At 43.6% G+C, this 21,828-nt stretch overlaps 1 protein-coding gene across 1 annotated transcript in view; it reads right to left on the bottom strand.

The window, feature by feature from the left end:
* Positions 1-21,828, bottom strand: part of LOC309549761 (uncharacterized protein) — a 146,957-nt gene that overhangs the window by 7,072 nt on the left and 118,057 nt on the right. Inside the window, exons 17-20 of the mRNA XM_082250271.1 lie at positions 20,101-20,407; positions 19,263-19,411; positions 10,600-10,739; positions 1,178-1,400 (exon numbers count right to left, since the gene is read on the bottom strand). Coding sequence (XP_082106397.1) covers positions 1,178-1,400; positions 10,600-10,739; positions 19,263-19,411; positions 20,101-20,407 — 819 coding nt within the window. The remainder of the gene's footprint in view (positions 1-1,177; positions 1,401-10,599; positions 10,740-19,262; positions 19,412-20,100; positions 20,408-21,828) is intronic.

The following is a 21,828-nucleotide window of genomic DNA, read 5'->3' as shown; positions in this document are numbered from 1 at the left end:
AAGTCCTACGCAAAAACGGACACCACACAGTGCCTAATGTACTTTTATTAGGAAGATGTAATTTCACTTTTTTATTGGGGCATGACCTTTCTTGAATTTATTTCTAAACTCCCCTTTGTACAATGAGCGGCCCAAACTGGCCATACTGGCCATTGAGGCAATCCCTTTGGACAGTGGAATGGCAATTGTAATTTTTCCATTAAACCAGAAAAGGTATACTGAAAGCTAAATGAGGGAGGGGCACACAAAAAGATTTTTTGGCTAATAAAGGTAAAAGCAAGTTGGAGTGTCTGGTGTAAAGCCTAGTACACATTGTGGGCTGAATGAAAAAAAAAACTGCTCAGGTCAGAGCTGCTGAACTAACAATCCAATGTTAGTACAGCGATCTCCCCTGCTGTTCTATTGTGTTCTGACAGGGGGATGCCCCCCTCCCCCCCACCAGAACACTCCAGCGGCGCTCTCAGCCATTAGCTAGGAGCGCTTAATGGGAGCCGGTCGGCAGACCTTTTTTAGTCATGCCCCTTCGATAGAAGCCGACCGAATGGTCAGCTTCTATCGGACCGGCTGTAGTACACATGGGTCGAATGTCTGCTGGTTTCTATTGAACCGGCCAATGCCGCCCAACTGTTGGCCCATGCGTATGGGGCTTTAGGTAGCCTTTATGTAAAATAGAGCTGATTTTCATTTTTTAAAGGAATCAAAGACATTTGATGCCCATTTATGTTGCACCTGCACTCTCCTTTCTACACCCCTTCTCTTCCCTTCTCCCCTCTCTCTACACCCCTTCTCATCCTTTCTCCTTTCTCTCTTTCTTTCTCTTTCCCACTTCTACACTCTCTACTCCCTCTGTCTTTCTCCAACATGCCCCTTAACCCCCTCCCCCCCCCCCCCCCCCACTGCTCTCTCTATCTATCCTTGGCCCTCTCTTCACTTTCTCTACTCTACCTCCCAGGTAGGTACTGTTAAGCAGCACATTAAGATAATAATCAGCAATGTGTACATTTAGATTATCAGTGCAGACTTGAAAGTTAGTGCAACTAAAGAGTAACCCACAGAAACCAGAAATTTTGTTCACAGATAAAGATTCATTGTGATCAGTTATTGTAGATTTTTACTCTCTCAATTAAATAAGCTTCACTTGACATTGTCTGTGTTGCTAGCAAAGACTCTTGCTTACCTATGCCCATCACTTTTCCATAGGAAATCATGTTGACAGGTAGACGCGGGTCATCGTACTTCTCACACTTCATGAGTAGACGCACAATTTCTCCAGGAATAAACGCATTGTCGAATGATTGCCCTTCCACTGGTTTTTGGGGATATCGACAGTAGACTTCCACAGCACCCAGAGGATTGTCTTTTAGCAGAATTTCAGCTAGCTCTGTATAAGCATCACAAACCTAGGGGAACACAATTGCTAATCAGCATTTCAGCTATACACAGGAGAGGCCTGATTTATAGGTGTTTGTATGCAGCTAAAACAAAAAAAAAAAACCAGTCACAATGGCACAGAGCAAATGTGTGCTGATATATTAATTATATATCCATATATATCAATCATATATTTATTATTATGCAGTGCCTTGCATAAGCATTTATTCCACTTTCCAAATTTCGCAGCGTTCCAATACTTTACAATAGATTAAAACCAACTTTATAAGGATTTTATTAATTCAATCTACACAGCATACGTGACACTATGATGTGACATGAGACCAAATTTTAGCTGCAATTACAGCTGTAAGTCTCTAACAGATTTGCAATTTTTACTAATCTTCTTAGTAGGCTTTCAGATTGTAATGATTGTAATGATGGTTGCTTTTCTTACAAATGTCAGATATTTGTTTTATAACTCAATCCTAGAAAGTGATATATCAGTCCACCTGGACTTTATTTTCTGGAAGGTTCTGTAAATCTGGATAGAAGTTGGGGGGGGGGGGGGGTTAACCCTGCACCTAAAATACATTAATGTTTGGGCTAATAGGCAAACTATAGTCAAAAATGAGCTGGGTACTGCCATGGCATGCATTTACCAAATGAAAAAAAAAAATGTTTAAAAAATGAAGTAGGGAGAGGGTCCTTTAATGTGGCTTCGAGTGCAACATGGGAAAAACACCAACTTATTTGGTTTACATGCTTGGGGGATGTCTTTAGTTGTAAGGTATTTAGGAATAATAACATTTTCCCTGGCATTTTCAGTGACACCATAATCTGGCATCAAGTATTTTGGATTTTTATTGATTTTTTAACTTTCACATTTAACTTGGCTTAAATACAGTAGTAGCAATAATATAATTATTTCACTTGCCTTAGATAGTTTTTTCTGAGGCAGCTAATATTTTATTAGGCAGTAATTGGCCTGAATTGACCTGTAGAAGTAGCAAGCACAACTGATCTTAAAATTAAGAAGGTTTTCTCTTAAAAAAATAAAATAAAATTTCAGAACCACGAATCCACATTCACTGAATTCCCTCTAATTCCTGTTTATTTCCAAAATATTCACAATATAGTCTTCAGGTATATGTTTGGCAAAAGCTGCCCAGCATCAGGACAATTGAACAGGTAGCAAATAGAGGTAGATGAGGCAGGTTGAGGCAGGTTTTATTTTGTAATAAAAATTAGAATGTATTATCTGAGAGATGATAGCTACAATATTTTTTAGTGCCGGACAGTATGTAAACACTTTAGTTAAACCACAAGTTTAGAGGTAAGTTTTATCTTGAAATAAAATTAAAGTTTATTATCTGAGAAACAATATTCAAAAATATGATATAGCGGATGGACAGTATTTAAGCAGCTTGGTTAGGCCACAATTTAAGAGGAAGCGACGAGGCAAGTTCCATCTTCTCACAGAAATCAAACTGTATTATCTTATAGACAATAGTCACACATATTTTACAGTGGCTGGTGGTAGTTTGGTTAGGTTGTAATATGAGCGGGATGAGGCAGGTTTTATCCTGAAACATTACGGTGTATTATCTGACAAACAATAGCCATAAATATTTCACAGTGGTTGGACAGTATGCACATAGCTTGGTTTGGCTGAAATATAAGATGGAGAGATGAGGCAGGTTTGATATTGAAATACAAATGTTTAATCTGTAACGGGTTTATTTTAATAAAAGTGAGCTAATCCACATTGTCAGGGGATAGTTGGATTCATCTTCCTGTAAAGGGCCATACACGCTATAAGATTTTCTGAAGACTTTTTCCTTCAGATTCACCTTTTCTATGTAGTGCAAAGGCCTGGCAGATTGCATACAAAATGAACGTGTTTAGGTTTGACCTAATATTATCTGGTTTTGGTAAATCTAAAGGAAAAAGTCTTCAGAAAATCTTATAATGTGTATGGCACATAACAAACCTCATGCTGCGCTGAATATAGCACACTAGCTGCAAAACAGAATTTCCTGTCCAAGCATTGCAAGCTCTGGTTGGGGATTCAGCCTGGCCACCCAATAGTCTATGAGGTCCTCACTTTTGATGTTAGTGAGTATGATGAGTGTTTGCATCAGCCCTGGACCCAATGTAGTCAGCAGTCATGCAAGTCAGGCAATGCCCGTGAGTGCTGTCTGCAACCAGGCCTGGTAACTAAAGTTTAAATAAACTCTGAAAATGGTCACTGAAGCAGCCACTGGCAAGGTTGTGCCTCCTTTCAAGAATTCAAAGATTAGGGGTACCTTGGTTACTAGATAAGATCCTTCCACCATTGGGAAAGACCACAAAGAGGTTCTTATGCAGTACCTTCTCAAAGGGCTGGCTGTATTTTGGTCTCTATCAGGAATGATTGGTTATTTTACCTTTGTTTAAGGGATCTAATAGGATGGCAACTTAATAGTGGTCCCTCTCTCTGATGACTCAAATTTTGAGGTCCTTGTATAGGCATATGTTTCAGCAGGGCTCAAAATTTAAAGTCATGAGCTACTAGCCAGGCCTTAAGGGTTACTCGCCACCAGTTGCCCCACCCAACTGCTACCCTGCCCCGCCCCTAAACACGCCCTCATAAATTATCTCATAAAATTACACTGTTAAATGTTCTTGTATTAATGCAGAAGTTACAAAAATAAATATTAATAACAACGTTTTCAGTGCCCATCAGTGCAGCCTAATCAGTGCCCATCAAGGGTCTGGAACCCCCCAAATTACCCTCCTAGTACCCCCCCCCCCCAAATTTCACCTCCTAGAACAAATCATACCCGTCAAATCCTCCCCCCATCAAACTTTTCCCCCTAGCACAAAAAAAACCCCCATTATTCCTACTGGCACAACCCCCCCCCCCCCGAATACCCCCTTTTAACATCCCCAAGACTTCCTGTTCTGGCACAAATCCATCCTCCCACCCCATTCCAATAATCTCTTCAAGGACGATCCCCAAATCCCCACTCCTGGCACAAATCCTCACCCCTTCCCCAGCACGAATCACTCCTCCTAGCGCCCTCCCCCCCGATTCCCCTGCTAAAAGAAATCTTATATTGTCACCTCTCAAATTCCCCACCCCAGCACAACCCCCCTCCCCCCCCATATCAATCCCACCTAGAAGTAATCATCTTCTCCCCACCCCTCCTAGTACAAATACTTTTTGGGGGATTGTCCTTGGGGGGGGGGTAAGAGAATTTGTACTAGGAGGGGTGGGGAGATGATTACTTCTAGGTGGGATCAATATGGGAGGGGGGGGACTGTGCTGAGATGGGGGTTGTGCTAGGAGGGGGGGGACTGTGCTGAGATGGGGGGTTGTGCTAGGGGGGGGGGGCTGTGCTGAGATGGGGGGATTGTGCTGAGATAGGGGGGGAAAGGGCTAGGAGGGGGGGGATTGTGCTGAGATGGGGGAGATTGTGCTGAGATGGGGGTGTTGTGCTAGGAGGGGGGGATTGTGCTGAGATGGGGGGTTGTGCTAGGAGGGGGGGGGCTGTGCTGAGATGGGGGGTTGTGCTAGGAGGGGGGGGGCTGTGCTGAGATGGGAGGGTTGTGCTAGGAGGGGGGGGACTGTGCTGAGATGGGGGGGTTGTGCTAGGAGGGGGGATTGTGCTGAGATAGGGGGGAATGGGCTAGGGGGGGGGATTGTGCTGAGATGGGAATTTGGGAGGTGACCAAATAAGATTTGTGCCCCCAGTGCAGTTCTCCCTTTCCTCCAGCATGTCGCAGACCTCATACAGCGCAGCACATCGCTCTGTGATCCTCCTCTTCTGAGGCTTCTTCTCTTCATATGTCACAGCGGAGGAGGAGCGGAGGAGGAGCCTAAGAGAAGCCTATTCCTATTCCTAAAGCTTTGCACGGACAGCTGGCGGGAGAGATGCGGCTGCAAAAGCAGAAGGGGAAGAAGATTGCAGCTCAGGAATGACACTGGATGTCAGATCGGGACTATACAGAGTTTGTTACCCGCCCCCTTTCCACATTGCTTGCTTTGACTCGGAGGACAGGGATAACAAACTCTGTATAATCCGGATCTGACATCCAGTGTCCTTCCTGAGCCGCAATCTTCTTCCCCTTCTGCAGCCGCATCTCTCCCGCCAGCTGTCCGTGCAAAGGTTTAGGAATTGTCTTCTCCGCTTCACCTCCGATCTATTTAAGGTGAAAAGAAGTCCCGATCTGACGACCGCTATTGACAGGCACCCTCCACCTCCCATACTACATACTCCATCCATCCTTCCCTCCCACCCCTTGTACCGGCTTTGGGTGAGATGATCGGCTTACCCCCTCCATCAGTACTGCTGGCCGCATAATGTCAGAGCGGCGGATCATCCCGCTGTAACAGCTTTAGTTGTAATTGCCGGGCGCTCGCCGACACACACAGTCCCGCCTCCTAGCCCAGCTTCTTTGATAGACGTCGCACGTCCTGGTTGGCCAGGTGTTCTGTCTATCAAAGAAGCCAGGCTAGGAGGCGGGACTGTGTATGTCGGCGAGCGCCCGGCAATCACAACTAAAGCTGTTACAGCGGGATGATCCGTCGCTCTGACACTATCCAATCCTTCGGCCGGCTTTCCTCTCCTCCTCTCTTCCCCTGACCGGAGCTCGCCCTACATAATTTTCCACTTGCAAAATGCGAGCAGGCGAGTGGAAAATTTGAGGGCTGTGTTTCAGCATAAAAGACCATTTCTAGTCAGCCACATTTCTCTATCCTCACTGGCAGGGTTATAATTCCTGTCAGTTTTTTTGTTCCTATCTGTGTTCCATAGGAGAGATTTCCCTTCACTTCCTGACTGTAAGGTAAACCGGATTCCTAGAATCAGAAAGCCAGTTTAGATTTGTGCTCATGCTCATGCTTGTGCTCATTGCACACATGCTTATTTTAGGGAGAGAAGTGCCGTTGTTATGTAGCACCTTCCTAGGTAGGTGCTAGAAGAGAGAATATAGTTTTTGGATCTTTCTGCTTACCAGAGAGATTGCCAGGTAAATTTATATTGATCTCTGCCTACCAGAGAGCAGAATCTGCTGGTGAGGTCTGCTAATGGTGCTCAGGTGCAGCTCAGCTTGTCTGAAGTGTTTCACACTGGTCCAATAGGGAGGCATATTGGACAGTGGGAAAAAACCTGACAAATGAGTGCACAGTAATTTAGTACAGCCCTGGTGATTGGCAGCCGAAAGTGTCTCTGTGCATGCTGGGATACTGTATAAATGCCAAGGGCACATGTGCTTGAGGTCTTTCAGCTGGAGAGTGGGGTCGCAGAGGGAGGGGCAGCTGCCCCTCCTTTGTAAAAGCTGCCATTTGGTCTCAGGTGGTCTACCTGAGGGCTGGAGATTCAGAGAGGTGCTGAACCTAGAGGTCCTGCAGAGCTAACTGAAGGGGCGACACTGGAGAGGATCTGATTTTGCCTACAGTGAGTACAGATCTGTGTCGTGGGGCCTGTTCTGAGAGGGCCACCCCTTCCGATGAAAAGTCAGTGGATGGGTGTAAGTCAAGGGGAGGCTAGAGAGCGTTCTGAAGATAAAGTCGTTGAAACAAGTCTGCTGCTAGAGAGAGCAAGAAGACTTATCTTGCTCCTCCCATTCCCTTTTCCCATCCAAGTTGGGAGGATGGTTACAGAGGACACTAAAAAAGCATCCGTGCTGAATGCTTTTTTTTCGTCAGTATTTACACAGGCAAAGGAGGGGTATACTGACCATGACTGTATGGTTAGTAGTAATACACAGGACTTGCCACTATGGCTAACAGAGGGTGAAATCAGGGAAAGGCTGGATAAACTTAACACAAACAAATCACCAGGCCCGGATGGCGTAGATCCGAGAGTACTCAAGGAACTTAGTAAGGTTATATCCAGACCACTGTTCCTGATCTTTGCTGACAGTATTAGGACAGGAGATGTACCAGGGGAGTGGAGGAAAGCAAACATGATTCCGATATTCAAAAAGGGTCAGAGGCATATACCGGGAAATTTTAGGCCTGTCAGTCTGACATCAGTAGTATGTAAACTTCTGGAGGGGATGATAAGGGACTATATCGTAGAGTTTGCTAAAGACAATAGCATCATCAGCAGTAACCAGCACGGGTTTACAAATGGGCGTTCTTGTCAAACCAATCTCTTAACATTCTACGAGGAGGTGAGCTGTGAGCTAGATAGGGGCAGACCAGTGGATGTGGTGTACCTAGATTTCGCTAAGGCGTTTGATACAGTTCCCCATAAGCGCTTAATTTATAAAATAAGGTCTGCAGGTATCGACAGCAGGGTTTGCTCTTGGATACGGAACTGGCTAAAAGGGCGGGTCCAAAGGTTGGTAATAAACAGCGCATACTCAGACTGGTCTGAGGTAATAAGCGGGGTCCCCCAAGGCTCAGTCCTGGGACCAACCTTGTTCAATTTATTCATAAACAGCATTGAGGACGGGATCAGTAGTTCGATATCAGTTTTTGCAGATGACACAAAATTGGGCAGGGCAATAACTGCACAGCATGAAGCAGATATCCTACAGGATGACCTGGACAAAATAACGGAGTGGGCAACGACTTGGCAAATGAGGTTTAACGTGGAGAAGTGTAAGGTTTTGCACTTGGGGACTAGAAACATAAAAGCACAATACACATTAGGAGGGGAACCCTTGGAGGAATCAAAAATGGAGAAAGATCTGGGAGTCTTGGTTGATGATATACTAGGCAACAGCATGCAATGTCAAGCGGCAGCTGCCAAGGCTTGCAGAATATTAGCATGCATAAAGAAAGGGATGTATTCCAGAGATAAGACTATAATCCTTCCACTTAATAAAACTCTGGTCCGACCGCATCTGGAGTATTCTGTCCAGTTCTGGTCGCCGGTCCTCAGGAGGGATGTGTTGGAGCTGGAGAGAGTCCAGAGAAGGGCAACTAAACTGATTAGGGGATTGGAGGACCTTGATTATGAAGAGCGTCTGCAAACGCTTGATTTATTCTCCCTGGAGAAGAGACGCATGAGGGGGGACATGATAGCAATTTTTAAATATCTCAATGGGGATCTCAGCTTAGAAAAAAAGCTGTTCAGTCGAAGGGATTGCATGAGGACTCGGGGGCATACAATGCGATTAGAGGAGAAGCGTTTTAATCTCAGGCAGCATGGGGGGTTCTTTACTGTTAGGGCTACAAGATTGTGGAATTCTCTACCACAAGGAGGTGGTTTCTGAGGGTAGAATGGTGGCTTTCAAAAGACTATTAGACGTACATCTCAAGGATCAGAACATTCAGGGGTATGTGAGATGATTACAGCCACACACACCTACACAGGTTGAACTGGATGGACTATTTTCTTTATTCAACCTCACCTACTATGTAACTATATATGTAACTATGTAAGTTCCACAATATAGTCAAAACCAACCCCTGGACTTTTTATTGAGTAATGAGCCACTGGGAGTAAGGATGGAGGTGTGAACTGTCCCTAAGTGACTGTCTGCAGGTAATCAGAGGAGGCCCAAGAAGTCATCATACAGCAAGTCCTACGGGGACAGTGCTACAGTTAAATACACTGTGCAAGTTCATCGCACGTATATTCGTGCACACGTGCGCATACCAATTAGCACTTAGTGCCCAGTGGCCTATTTAAACTAGTCTAACACTATGAGCAGTTTCTAAATGGTCTTCAGCTTGTTCCTGTGTTCCTGAGACCTGATCTGTTGTATCTGCTTACCCGCATATGACCAGGCTTGCCTTTGGACTTCGCTTCTGCTCTAGCTCTATTACCTAACTACTCTGACCTTGGCCTGTTTACTGGACCTAATCTGCCTGCTGACTCTGTACTACGTTGCCTGGCTGTTACTGAACTTGGCCTGCCTTCTGGACTTGCTTTGCCTGCTGATTCGGTCCCTCGTTGCCCGTTTGCTGCTGACTGGCTGCTCTTCTCCTGATTCTGCTTCCATCTCTCTCTCTGGTGCCAAGCTGCTTCTGAATCCTGTTCTGAGGACTGCAACTACCAGCTCTACCCATCTACAAAGTGGACATCACCAGCCAGCTACTCATGCCACTTCTTACCTTTACACTATCTGTCTCCACCTTCAGGAGTGTTGGGCGGGAGGTGCAAAAGAGGCCTCCACAACATTCCAGTCTTCACCAGGTACATGATACTGTCCCATAGCCAAAACAGGAAGTAGGAGGAAATCCCTCCAAAATGAAGGAATCCCTGGGTGTTACCTGGGTCACCAGAACCAGTGTCCCCATTGGAACATTTCCCCACTATTACTGTTCTGTGTCAACCCATAACTTGAGATTTTCTTTTACTTTTATTTTGATGATTATAGTAAACTAGACAAACAGAGAGGGTGAATCTCCCTAAAGGGGGCACAGACAGGAAAAAAAAAACCTGACAGATGTTCTAATCCCACGCCACTCTGTCCAAAACTAAAAAGTAAAAGTTTTGCATTTAGTTTTTCTTTAGGCCTCTTTCAGATGGCCAATTATCTACTACTGGCAGATGCTCTGCACAGAGGACTGCACTAACTGGCCTTCTAAGCTCACCCTAAAGGGTTTTTAACAGCAAAGGTGGTAAATAAATAAAAGAAAACTTTTACCATATATATATATATATATATATATATATATATATATATATATATATATATATATATACACATATATAATTTGAAAAACTGTATATTTTTCCAGTTTAGTATTTTGTTCTATTTTGTATAGGTCAAATAACCCCAATAAAATATATTTTAATTTCCAGTTGTAACACTACAAAAGTCCAAATGGAAAGGTGGGAGTGACTGTATAAACAACACTGTATATACTTTATTTTTGTTATATCATATCATTCTATAGTTATTTTCATCCATGATATTGTTATTTTTTTGCTCCTATTGGTTCTCAGTGATGAAAATAAAAATCATTATGGCTGATAATGATAGTATAGCTTAGTGAATTTAGTCTTTTGTTATGTGTCTAGTAAAGGTTAGTGAAGGAAAACATAACTGAAGAGAAAAAGGGGATTAAAGAAGGTATGTGTGTGTAGAAACCAACCGGCCCTTAGTTTGCTATACTTACCCAACAGTCTGCTGACAAACCAAATAAACCTGTCTAACATAATAGGTTAAAAACAGGGGTTTAGTTAACACACATTTGCAAACGCATGTATAAGCTGCAGGCCACTCCAAGGCACCCTGTGTATCCAGTGAAGGAAAACATAAACCCCATTCCCATACCTCTGGTGCCATTTTGATGACTTCTTGATAAAGATCTGATGCATCAGCTGTGGTTTCCACACTACGAGACAAAGTACGCGCTAAACCCAGGCGATACAGGAAGGAACTGTGATTAATAGACACAGGGCCAGGAGCTTGCTCTATATTACAGATAAAATAAAGAGTTAATTATCTCATTGTACAACTTCATTATAATACTATTATACTATAAATATTTATGCACAGGGTTTTTAAACCTGAACCCCAGCGTATTGAAACCCTCTGCTGGCCGTCGTTGAACTCAGAAGAGGAGCTTCATCTTATTGCAGAGATGAGTTTCTGCAGGGGACAGCACCGGACTGAAGGTAAGTATTGCAGTTCAAACTGCTTTTTTTTATTTTTACCTTTACTGGGCTATTTTCTTTTACTGTGTTTTGCTTTTAATACTCTCTGTACTTTTCTGGTTTCCCTCGAGTGTTCAGTTTTACTCTCAAAAACATACCAGTGGAATAAATGACGTCTATTAAACCTACCCTTAGTTTGAATTTCTTGAAGAAATAAAAGACCTGGCAATCTACTTCATTATGTGTATACTGCAGTGGCAGATCTGGGGGGGGGGGGGGGGGTCTGCCACTGCAGTATACACATAATGAAGTAGATTGTCAGGCCTTTTATTTCTTCAAGAAATTCCAGTCCCAAGTCCAGACTCCCAGCGTCTCTCTAAATCCCAGGCCAGCAGCAGCGCCCAGAGCCTCTGTTGTAGTACCGCCGCGCCGCTGGCCTATACTGCAGTGCACTGGTTGCTATCGCCGCCTGGCATCTAGCAACCAGTGACATCACAACGGCCTAAGGAGGAGGAGAGCGAGGCCCCAGCATTCAGAGCGGAGCCTTTTTCCTCCTCTGCCACGCGCCTGGTGGAGTGTTGGCTCCACCCACCTCCTCCCTACTAGGAATGATCGAACTTTTGAAAAGTTTGGTTCGACCAGAACACCCAAATTTCCCAAAAGTTTGGTTCTGATTCCAGAACCCCATTGAAATCAATGGGACCCAAACTTCTGGAATCAAAAAACACCCTAAAACCCAATAAATGCTCCTAAAAAGTGCCTAGGGTTCTGGGTCATGCCCCAGGGACTATGAATCAGGCAAAAAAAAGTTCTTAAAAATTGTTGTTTTTGATATGTATATATATATATATATATATATATATATATATATATATATATATATATATATATATATATATATGTATACCCCTAACCCAGAATCTGCATAGTGGGGTCACCCTGACATGGCAGAGTTCGGTCACCCTGACATGGCAGAGTCAGTTCACCCTAAACTACACTACGGTCACCCTGACATGGCAGAGTCAGTTCACCCTAAACTACACTACGGTCACCCTGACATGGCAGAGTCAGTTCACCCTCAACTACACTACGGTCACCCTGACATGGCAGAGTCAGTTCACCCTAAACTACACTACGGTCACCCTGACATGGCAGAGTCAGGTCACCTAAACTACACTACGGTCACCCTGACATGGCAGAGTCAGTTCACCCTAAACTACACTACGGTCACCCTGACATGGCAGAGTCAGGTCACCCTAAACGACACTACGGTCACCCTGACATGGCAGAGTCAGGTCATCCTAAACTACACTACAGTCACCCTGACACTTAAAGCTTTCCCTACAAAAACTAGATTTTTGAATCTAACTATAGTGGTATATAGTACCCTAACTACACTTTCCTCACACTAATAATTGCAAAATGACACTGGAGCTTTACAAGCAGCAGTAGAAACACAAATGCTTCCACTCTCTTCCACAGCCTCTGTATTACAGTGCTAGAGTTTTGGCGGGGCTATGTTATATACTGGGGGGCGTATGGGGGCGTATTCACTCCTGATTGGGCTCTGGACCCCGTAGTCACTCCAATCACATTTTACTGATATTTCTGGGCCAATCATGGGCTTTTAAAGCCCAGTTCCTGTCCCATTGCATTTTGGGCAGTTCTGGTGGCCGAATTCCGAACTTTTACCGCAAAAAGTTTGGAATTCGGCCGAATTTCGAACACCCAATGTTCGGGTCGAACCGATGGTCGACCTGAACCGTTCGATCATCCCTACTGTCAATTGCTCTTCCGTGGGAGCTATTTCCTACCTATAAAAGTGAGTACAATTAATACATGTCTAAAATCACACAATACAATCAGGCATGGTTCCCATATTTATGAAAAAAAAAGTGCTGCCCTTTTAGTATTGACATTATTGTCTAGGTTCAATCTTAACCACTTAAGGACCAGGCCTATTTCTGACACTTGTTGTTTACAAGTTAAAATTAGTATTTTTTGCTAGAAAATTTCTTAGAAACCCCAAAACATTTTATATATTTTTTTTCGCAGAGACCCTAGAGAAAAAAATTGTGATTGTTGCAATACTTTGTCACACCGTATTTGCGCAGCGGTCTTACAAACTCAATTTTTTTGGAAAAAAATACACTTAAGTGAATAAAAAAATAAGAAAACAGTAAAGTTAGCCCAATTTTTTTCTCTGATGTGAAAGATAATGTCACACCGACTAAATTGATATCTAACATGTCATGCTTCAAAATTGCGCATGCTCGTGGAATAGCAACAAACCTTGGTACTTAAAAATCTATATAGGCGTCGCTTTAAAAAATTCTAAAGGTTAGCAGTTTAGTTCCAGAGGGGGTCCAGGGCTAGAATTATTGCTCTTGCTCTAAGGATTGAGGCGATACCTCACATGTGTGGTTTGAACACCATATACATATGTGGGCGCGACTTGAATATGTGTTCACTTCTGCATGCAAGCTCGGACGGACGGAGCGCTTTACATTTTTTTTTTCTTATTTATTTTATTTTTTATTTTTACACTGTCCCTTTAAAAATATTTTTTTTCATCACTTTTATTCCTATTACAAGGAATGTAAGCATCCCTTGTAATAGAAATAAGCAGGACAGGTCCTCTTTAATGTGAGATCTGGGGTCAAAAAGACCTCAGATCTGACATTTAAACTTAAAAGCAATAAAAAATAAATAAAATAAAATTGGGCCCCTTAAGGCCGTTGGGCGGAAGTGACGTTTGACGTCACTATGGTCCTCCATGGGCATAGAGTGGAGTGGGGGCCATCTTGCCCTCACTCGACTACCTGCCCATCCATACAGCAGATCGGATCATTTTCCCCACTATCGACGGTTACGGTAATCGGGGAAAACGACCAGGAAGCAGCACTAGAAGGAATGGAGATTGTGGTGAAAAGAAAAAGCAGGAGCGTACAGTGAAGATTTTGAAGAAGAGGCTGCAAGACTGAGCAGGCCACACAGTGAAGACTCAGTGGAGCAGAGACAGGTAAGTGGAGGAGGGGCATCAGAGTTCAGTATGTAAAAATGCACTCATTTGAAGCAGAACTACACTGCATTTGAACACAAATATGCTATTTAATTCATTTTTAATATTCAAAGCATCTGAAAAAAAGATCTAAAAACACTGAGGGAGCAGACTTTGTGAAAATAATATTTGTGTCATTCTCAAAACTTTTGGCCACAGATGTACATAAACTAGATATACTGTACATGATTATAAATACAATTGAAAATGATAAATTATCTTATCAGTCTGTGTTAATATTGTAAACACCTTGTTTTCTGTATAGCTTGAAATTATATACAGTATATACACAGGGAGCAGCCATATTTGTTAATTACATATTGTACATTACTGTTCCTTCTCACAATTTCACAATTCAAGTCTATGAACTGGCCAACTACTTACAAACAATGCACTTCCTTTGTGACTGATTTTTTTTATCTTAGCAGTTGTGAAAGATGAATTTCAGACATGGATGATTTAAAATAGTTACATACAGTAGGTCCCGCATGGATCAATATAACTATGGGGGAACGCCTTATGACTAGAACATACCGTAAAGCAACAGCTGAAAATACTCTGCTGGAAGCAACAAGCCACCACCCTAGTTTATTGATCAAAGGAATTCCAACTGGACAATTCCTGAGACTTTGATGCCATTTAACCATGTCAGATTACCAGGATGAGGCAAAGAAATTGTACAGAAGGTTAAGAGAAAGAGGGTACCCACATAGGTTTCTAAAACACTCCAAAAAACACACATCACAGGAAAAGCTAGAGGAACTGCTAACACCTAAAACCTACCAAGACCAGAAACAGGCTACTCCGGCACCAGTAAGAATAATTCTCTTTATGGTCCTTAAGTCCAAGGCATACTTGTAAAACACTAGCATGTCTTGACCCACTCCCCCCAACTGGCTTAAATCGTTGGCCCAAAACCATCCATGGTAGCTAAAATTGCTAGAAATCTATCTGACGAGCTAGTACAATCTGAAAATACCAAACACAGCCCACACAACTGGCTCACTGACCTACTGCCACTTAATGGAATTTATCCCTGTGGCAGATGTCACATCTGTAGCCTTAATTACTAAGGTTTTAGATAGATAGTCCTGGATAACATCTGTAGCCTTGTTGACAGGTCAGATACATTCACAGATGCTAATCAAGCGAATAACTACCAAATTAAAAAGTTTATTAACTGTAATACCACACGTGTACTCTACATACTGGAATGTCCCTGTCACAAAATGTATCTTGTCAAAACTAAACGTCCACTAAAAGTCCGGATTGGAGAACATCTGTCCAGCATTCGATCTCCCGATGATGAGTCCCCAATTGTGGAAAATTTCACCAAACACCATCAGGAACAACCGAAGGGACTAAAAATGTAAGGATTCTATGCCCTAAAACTACCCAATAGGAGAGGGGATTTTAACACAATCCTCCTTCAGAAAGAAAAGAGTGGATCTTTTGTTTGGGGACACTTTCCCCCAAAGAGTTGAACATGGAGTTAAACCTGCAGGTCTTCATTACTCTATAATGCTGTCTGGATATACCTACACATCAGTGAACATCACGTCCAACCAATGGGTCCCTCAAGTCACTTATTTACTAAACCCCCATTACCAATAGATCCTGCGACTCGCCACTCCTGACAGTCCGAAACAGCATACCAGTAGGCAGTCCCTTTCCATTTCCTCTCAGCTTACCTTTAAGTGTTTAAGCTGTTATTTCATATGATTTTCTATAATCAGTATCTATACATCCTTTAGTGCCAAAGTAACTATTGGAGTAATCACATCCATGTTCTGCGGCAGGTTTAAAATAGATTTTTTTTTTTTTAAAGGTTAACATTACTTGATGCTATTATTTCAGGTTTGGGGTAAAATGAACAGTCACATTACTATGGACACATGTTACAACTGCAAAATACTAAATGCCCACAAGATGGCGATATTGCAATGTTTCACACAAGCACTAAGTCAGACCCTTGGAAGGATTAAAATGACTACCACAAGGCTGGAAGTGAAGTTACCGGAAATGCCTCTTGGAGGTCATCCCCAGTGCCCTATAAAAGGACTGAGAGATGGGAGCCACTTCACCCTGAAGAAACCCACGTAAGCCACGTAGCTAGTGGGTGAAACGTGTCGGTGTCAGCGCCTATGCATACCCGCCACCCTGATCATGTTAGGGCCCTTTACCACCATTCAGCCCTAAGTACCTCACCGCAAACCAGAAGTGGATCCAAACCAGAAACCAGAAGTGAACGGCCAGAAGGCCCCTTGCTGGTTTGCACACAGTGCTCCACAATGAGCAGTCCATTTCCTCATACCTAACAGAAGAACCCTTGATCTGACACTCCTGGAAGCAGTACGACATTGATGTCACCTTGCAATAAACCACTTTCTTCTCGAATTTTCAAACCGTGAGTTCCCCACAGTGGGATTGGAAGCATGTTGTGTACAGTGGATGTGGTCTGTATCCACTAGATCACAGCACCTAGCATATACAGAGATACTGCCTGGACTGGTAGGCAGGGATAGAACTGGTTGCTTTAAACTGCCTGGTGCACAAGCCTATACTTACCTTGCCACACCCACAAAATCCAGTGCCTGTGTATGTCCGAACTGTTGCCTTTCTTACGATCTAGCATATTTCTCCCAATACGGCCTTACTTATTGGTCACCTGGCCCACGCCTATCTTCTGTTGCCAGCGACCCAAGGAATGACACACAAGCAAGCTCCTTAGCTGGAACTTACCACTGGGATAACCATTCCCACTTACAACGCCTTGCCACATTACCAGTGTCACTGTATTACCTCACTATTTGTGGGTAAAGGGCAAATAGAGAACATATTGGTCCCCAGTCAGGTACATGTAGGCTATTATGCTGGTACCCTAGGGGTTTCCCAGTACTCCCTTTGGCCCCTTGTTTATCTTTTACAGGAATAGTGTTTTATTGCTGGCTAGTTATGACCTTTACATGCAGATGTACTAACACGATCATGTGTCTGGGCATGTATTTTTAGGTAGACAACGCTGTCACTTTTATAGGAACTACTATGTCCACCACCTATTGTTTTTTTACGAACATTGTTTATGTTTATGTCACTATGCAATATTATTTTGAATAAAGATTGATACTTTGGAGTATACCTCAGTCTGTCCCCTTTCCTTTTCTTGAGATACAGACTACTTTGGAGCCCTATCCCCACCTCATTTTTATTCCTAACTATGCATCTACCATACCTTATGGGATCCCTCTAGAACAGGCATCACTATATGGCGGCCTGCTGTTCGGGTCCGGCCCCAATCACTCTCCCACCATGGGCGTGCCATTTAGGAGCCTGTTGTTCTTTCAGCTGTCATGCTTTCTTCGCAGAGCCGACAGCGTGAGGCGGGCCAGTTCTGGAGGGAGGGCGGGAGCTGCCCGAGGTAAACAAGCCAGTGATTGGTTGCTAAGATAAAGGGCAGTCTAAGCAACCAATCACCAGCATGCAGCTTCCGTCCTCCATTCAGACCTGCTGTGCCTCGCTTACTCCCATCTGTATAAGGAAGGGGAGATGTAATGAGGGAAGGGGAGAGGCGCTGAGTACTGCAATGAAGAGTACTGTAATGTGTGTGGGGGTTAAGTACTGTAATGTGGGGGGGGGTTAAGGCTGAGTACTGTAATGTCAGGGGGGGGGGCTGAGTACTGTAAAGAGGGGGGCTGAAGACGGTGATGAGGGGAACTGAGTATTCTAATGGGGGTGGGGGGTCTGAGGACAGTAATGTGGGGGACTGAGGACTGTATTGAGGGATTGAGGACTGTAATGAGGGGGTTGAGGACTGTAATGAGGGGGTTGAGGACTGTAATGTGGGGGGGGGACTAAGGACAGTAATGTGGGGGCTGAGGACAGTAATGTGGGGGACCTGAATATTGTAGTAGTGGCTGAGGACAATAATGTGGGGGAGCTGAGTACTGTAATTGGTGGGCTGTGGACAGTAATAGGGGGCTGAGGATAGTAATGTAGGGGAGTTGGGTATTGTGATGGGGTAGGGGAGTTGAGGACAGTAATAGAGGGGGCTGAGTACTGTAATGATGGAGTAGGCTGAGGACAGTAATGTGAGGGCTGAGGACAATAGTGTGTGTGTGTGTGTGTGTGTGTTTGTGTGTGTGTGTGGGGGGGGGGGCTGAGGACTGTAATTGGGGGCTGAGGAAAGTAATGTGGGGCGCTCTAAATACTGTATTGGGGTGCTGAAGACAATAATGTGGGGGAGCTATGGACTTTAATGGGGGCTGTGGACTGTAATGGGGGGCTGAGGACAATGTGGAGGATATGAGTACTGTAATAGGGGGGGGGGGGGCTGAGAAGCGTGTTGATGTCAAGGGGGTATGAGAACACAACGGTTAAGTGGGATCTTGATGTGAAGGGAAGGGAACTGTGATGTGCAGTGGACACTGTGGAACTGATGTAAGGATGGGATTGTGATATGGGGCTCAGTTTAGACCTGTGCATTTGCATTTGCGTGCACATGTCACAGGTAAGTCAGCCCATTAATTTTAATGGGCTGCACTACCCATGAGAAATGTGGGGAAACAGATCCCTGGCCCTTTTTTTTTAAATTGTGCAGCACCAAGCTGCATGGTGCTGCTGGACCATGCGGTTTGAAGCATGCATGTGCTGAAGTGTGGCGTGTTCCTCTGCGGGCCGAGAACATGTGCAATTTCCCCTGCGTTCCCCAGCTGCACAGATGGGCACAGCTAGGAGAGGGTGCTGTAATGTAAAGGATGTGAGTCAAATCACAAACCTGTGATTCGGACCTCCGCTGGAAGAAGATTGTTACTAAGCGGACTTCCATGAATTTTAATTCAGTATCCCTGCTCTAGAAGCTGGAAATCATTGTAGTTGTGTGACCCTACTACAGAGATCTCCACTAGTTTCCAGGTCCCATGCCAAATGGCTGCCCTGCTGCACTGTGAACACAGGAGGTTGGCCCGCTGGGCACGGGCACATTTTCTCAATGAATGCAAAGCGTTTTCTGATTGGATTAGGTAGAGAGTGTGATGTCACTGTGATTTTGGGCTTCTAGAGGGACCCCACAGGTATAGTTTATGCATAGTTACATTGGTCCAAGCTAGGAAACTAGTGTAGGTCATTGTAGTGGATAATGTAACCTCCCTTAATGTATTAATATATAAATCCTTGCATATAAACGTGTCATAGATGAAATTACTTACAGATAAACACTGCAATTATAACTCAAAACATGTGCTCAATCAATATACACTATTTGTGCCATCAAAAAGGATCACCTTGAACTGGGTGAGGGTTATCTTTGCTTGCAGGTTTTTCAGGTAAAGGATCTGCAACTTTTACTGTTGTAGCTGCATTGACTTTAGTTTGTGGTTTAGTAGAGGTTGCTGTGGCTGGTTTAGACAATACAGATGCACCGCGCCCTCTGCTGGGAGATAAGATTATTGTACAGCATAAAATCCTTGTCTTCGTTAACAGTTGATAAAATGTATCATTTAAATTTAGGGGTGTTCAACCTTTTGTCTTGGGCACACATTAGGCTGGCCATACATGTTCAATAATCTTGTACAATTTTCCTTTAGGTTTACAAAAAATCATATACTATGAGGTCAAAACTAAACAACTTTCAATTGTATCCAATTTGGCAGGCCCTTGCACTACAAGAAAATTGAACATGTATGGCCAGCCTAACAATAAGAATAGCTAATAATGAGCAAACAATGTTGGGCAGACCACAAGTTAACGATCACTGATATAGATAATGTACCTATCTTAGTAATGAAACTTAATTTTTATTTCGTGCTGAACCGGCTGAGATTCGAACCGTGTATGGCCAGCCTAACCAGCATTTCAGAAACAGTTAAGCAATAACAGGTTTTCTGTACTATGTTACCCTATCAGGCGCATTCACTAAGACAAAGACTAATATACAACAGTCAATCTCATATAATTTTTCTGAGGAGTGACTTCAGTAAAATTAGATCTGGTCATTATGGTTGACTTTGTTTTTGGCTTAGCTCTGTACATCTTATTAATAATAGCTATGGTATATCTACCCATGTATATGTCACCAGTATAAATAAGGACTTCTCATGTTTTTTGTTCAATACTACATACCTGGTGATGCCACTGGACCCTGAATTATTACTGCTTCCTTTAACTGCATCTGTTTTAATGCTGCCCCCTTTAGGTGTTCCTGTTTTAGTGTTGCCTCCTCCTTGTGTGACTGCGCCTCCTCTCTTAGAGGGACCGAATCTAGCTGTTGTATTTTCTCCTTTGGACATTTGAGCTGCTCCTCTTCCCTTTGGAGTACCTCTTGTGGTAGCTGTGGTAGAAGTTATTGGTTTCTCTGCATTTCCTTGGTTCAGCTGTTTTTGTTTTTTCATTTCTTCCATAGCTTTCCATTCCTGCCACCATTTTTGAGCTGCAACACACATGAAATAAAAGCCATTTAGCCTACCTTCCCGAGTAAAAATATTATACTCCAACAGGAAAGCCCACCCAAAATATAATACACTCACAGGCAGCCCATTTGAAATGTTAAATACCCACAGACTAGGAAGAGGAAGACATTCTTGCCAGCTGCATCACCACCAAATTAAATTAACCTTTCAAAAAAAAGCCTGACTCAATACACAGGCAAACCAATTTTAAGGCTCTAGATAAGGCCAATTTTGTAGAAATGTTTGTACACTCCACCAAAAAATACCCTCAACTTAACCAACCTACTTAACCAACCTAACCAAACCCACATCTTAGGTTTCTAAATGCATCAACAAGGTGTGAAGCCCCTTCTGGTGGTCTTTTGGGGCTGAGGAGTTCTCTAACTAGAGACGACAGAACCCCATTTGGTGCACCTGAGATGGTGTTTGGTTGCTGGAATCCATGATGCATGCGTCTCTCTACACACCTGTGCTGGTGTTTGCTTGCTGGAGTCCATGATGATGTATGTCTCTCTGCACACCTGTGCTGAATCCTGATGCTGGTGTCAGTGCTGCAGTTTCTTTTCTCCTACAGGTATGTGCTATCCCTTTTTGTTTTCTTCCCTTGCCTCTAACTTTATTAGGCTTAAAATTTGATTGCAAATCTTCCTCTGCTTGTTGTTCTGTGCTGCCTACACACCACAAGATTAGTTCTGTCCTTGTCATTTTGCCACTTAAATTCAACCAATGACCCTATGCACTATTATTGGTGAAATGTGTTTTATGATAACAAAACAATGTGCTGGTTCTTGTAATAAGTTTTTTTTTTCTGCAGTTTTTTCTCTTCATCTGTGGCTTTTTCTTTGACCAACGTGTGTGTGTGCGCACAATCTGGTCCAGGTTTTGTGGCTGTTTCCGGTCTCAGGGCTGGCTATGGCATCCATGCATGCACTGTGCAGAGGGCCTAGTGCCATCTTTGCTATGGCATATACAGGCTTACGCATGCGTGAGGTGGTTTTTGCACTGGAAACATCTTCTGTTCTACCTTGCTTATGCTGCAGGTGAACAGGGGAGGGGTGGGGAAGAAGGTGATTCAGGCACATGTCTAAAATCTGTTTGCTTCTTTCTATAAGTCTGCTTCTTTTTTTTTCTACGCAGTGCTGACATCCTTGCTCCAAAAATAACTTCTGCCACACAGCCAAGACCTCCATGTGCTTAGGTAGGGAGCATCAGTCTGGTAAGTAAGAAGAGGAAAAAGAGTGCCTTTCCATGAGCGCGGCCTTAGCCTGCTTAGGGAGCATCAGTCTGGTAAGTAAGAAGAGGAAAAAGAGTGCCTTTCCATGAGCGCGGCCTTAGCCTGCTCTCGATCTTGGTTAAGGTCAAGCTAAAAGAGCGTTGCCATGTCATCACAAGTCCAGTGTGG

Source organism: Pelophylax lessonae (assembly GCF_965119305.1).
Source record: "Pelophylax lessonae genome assembly, chromosome: 3".
NCBI lineage: Eukaryota > Metazoa > Chordata > Amphibia > Anura > Ranidae > Pelophylax > Pelophylax lessonae.
The sequence above is the reverse complement of the archived record's forward strand: the minus strand, read 5'-3'. Positions and strand labels throughout refer to the sequence as shown.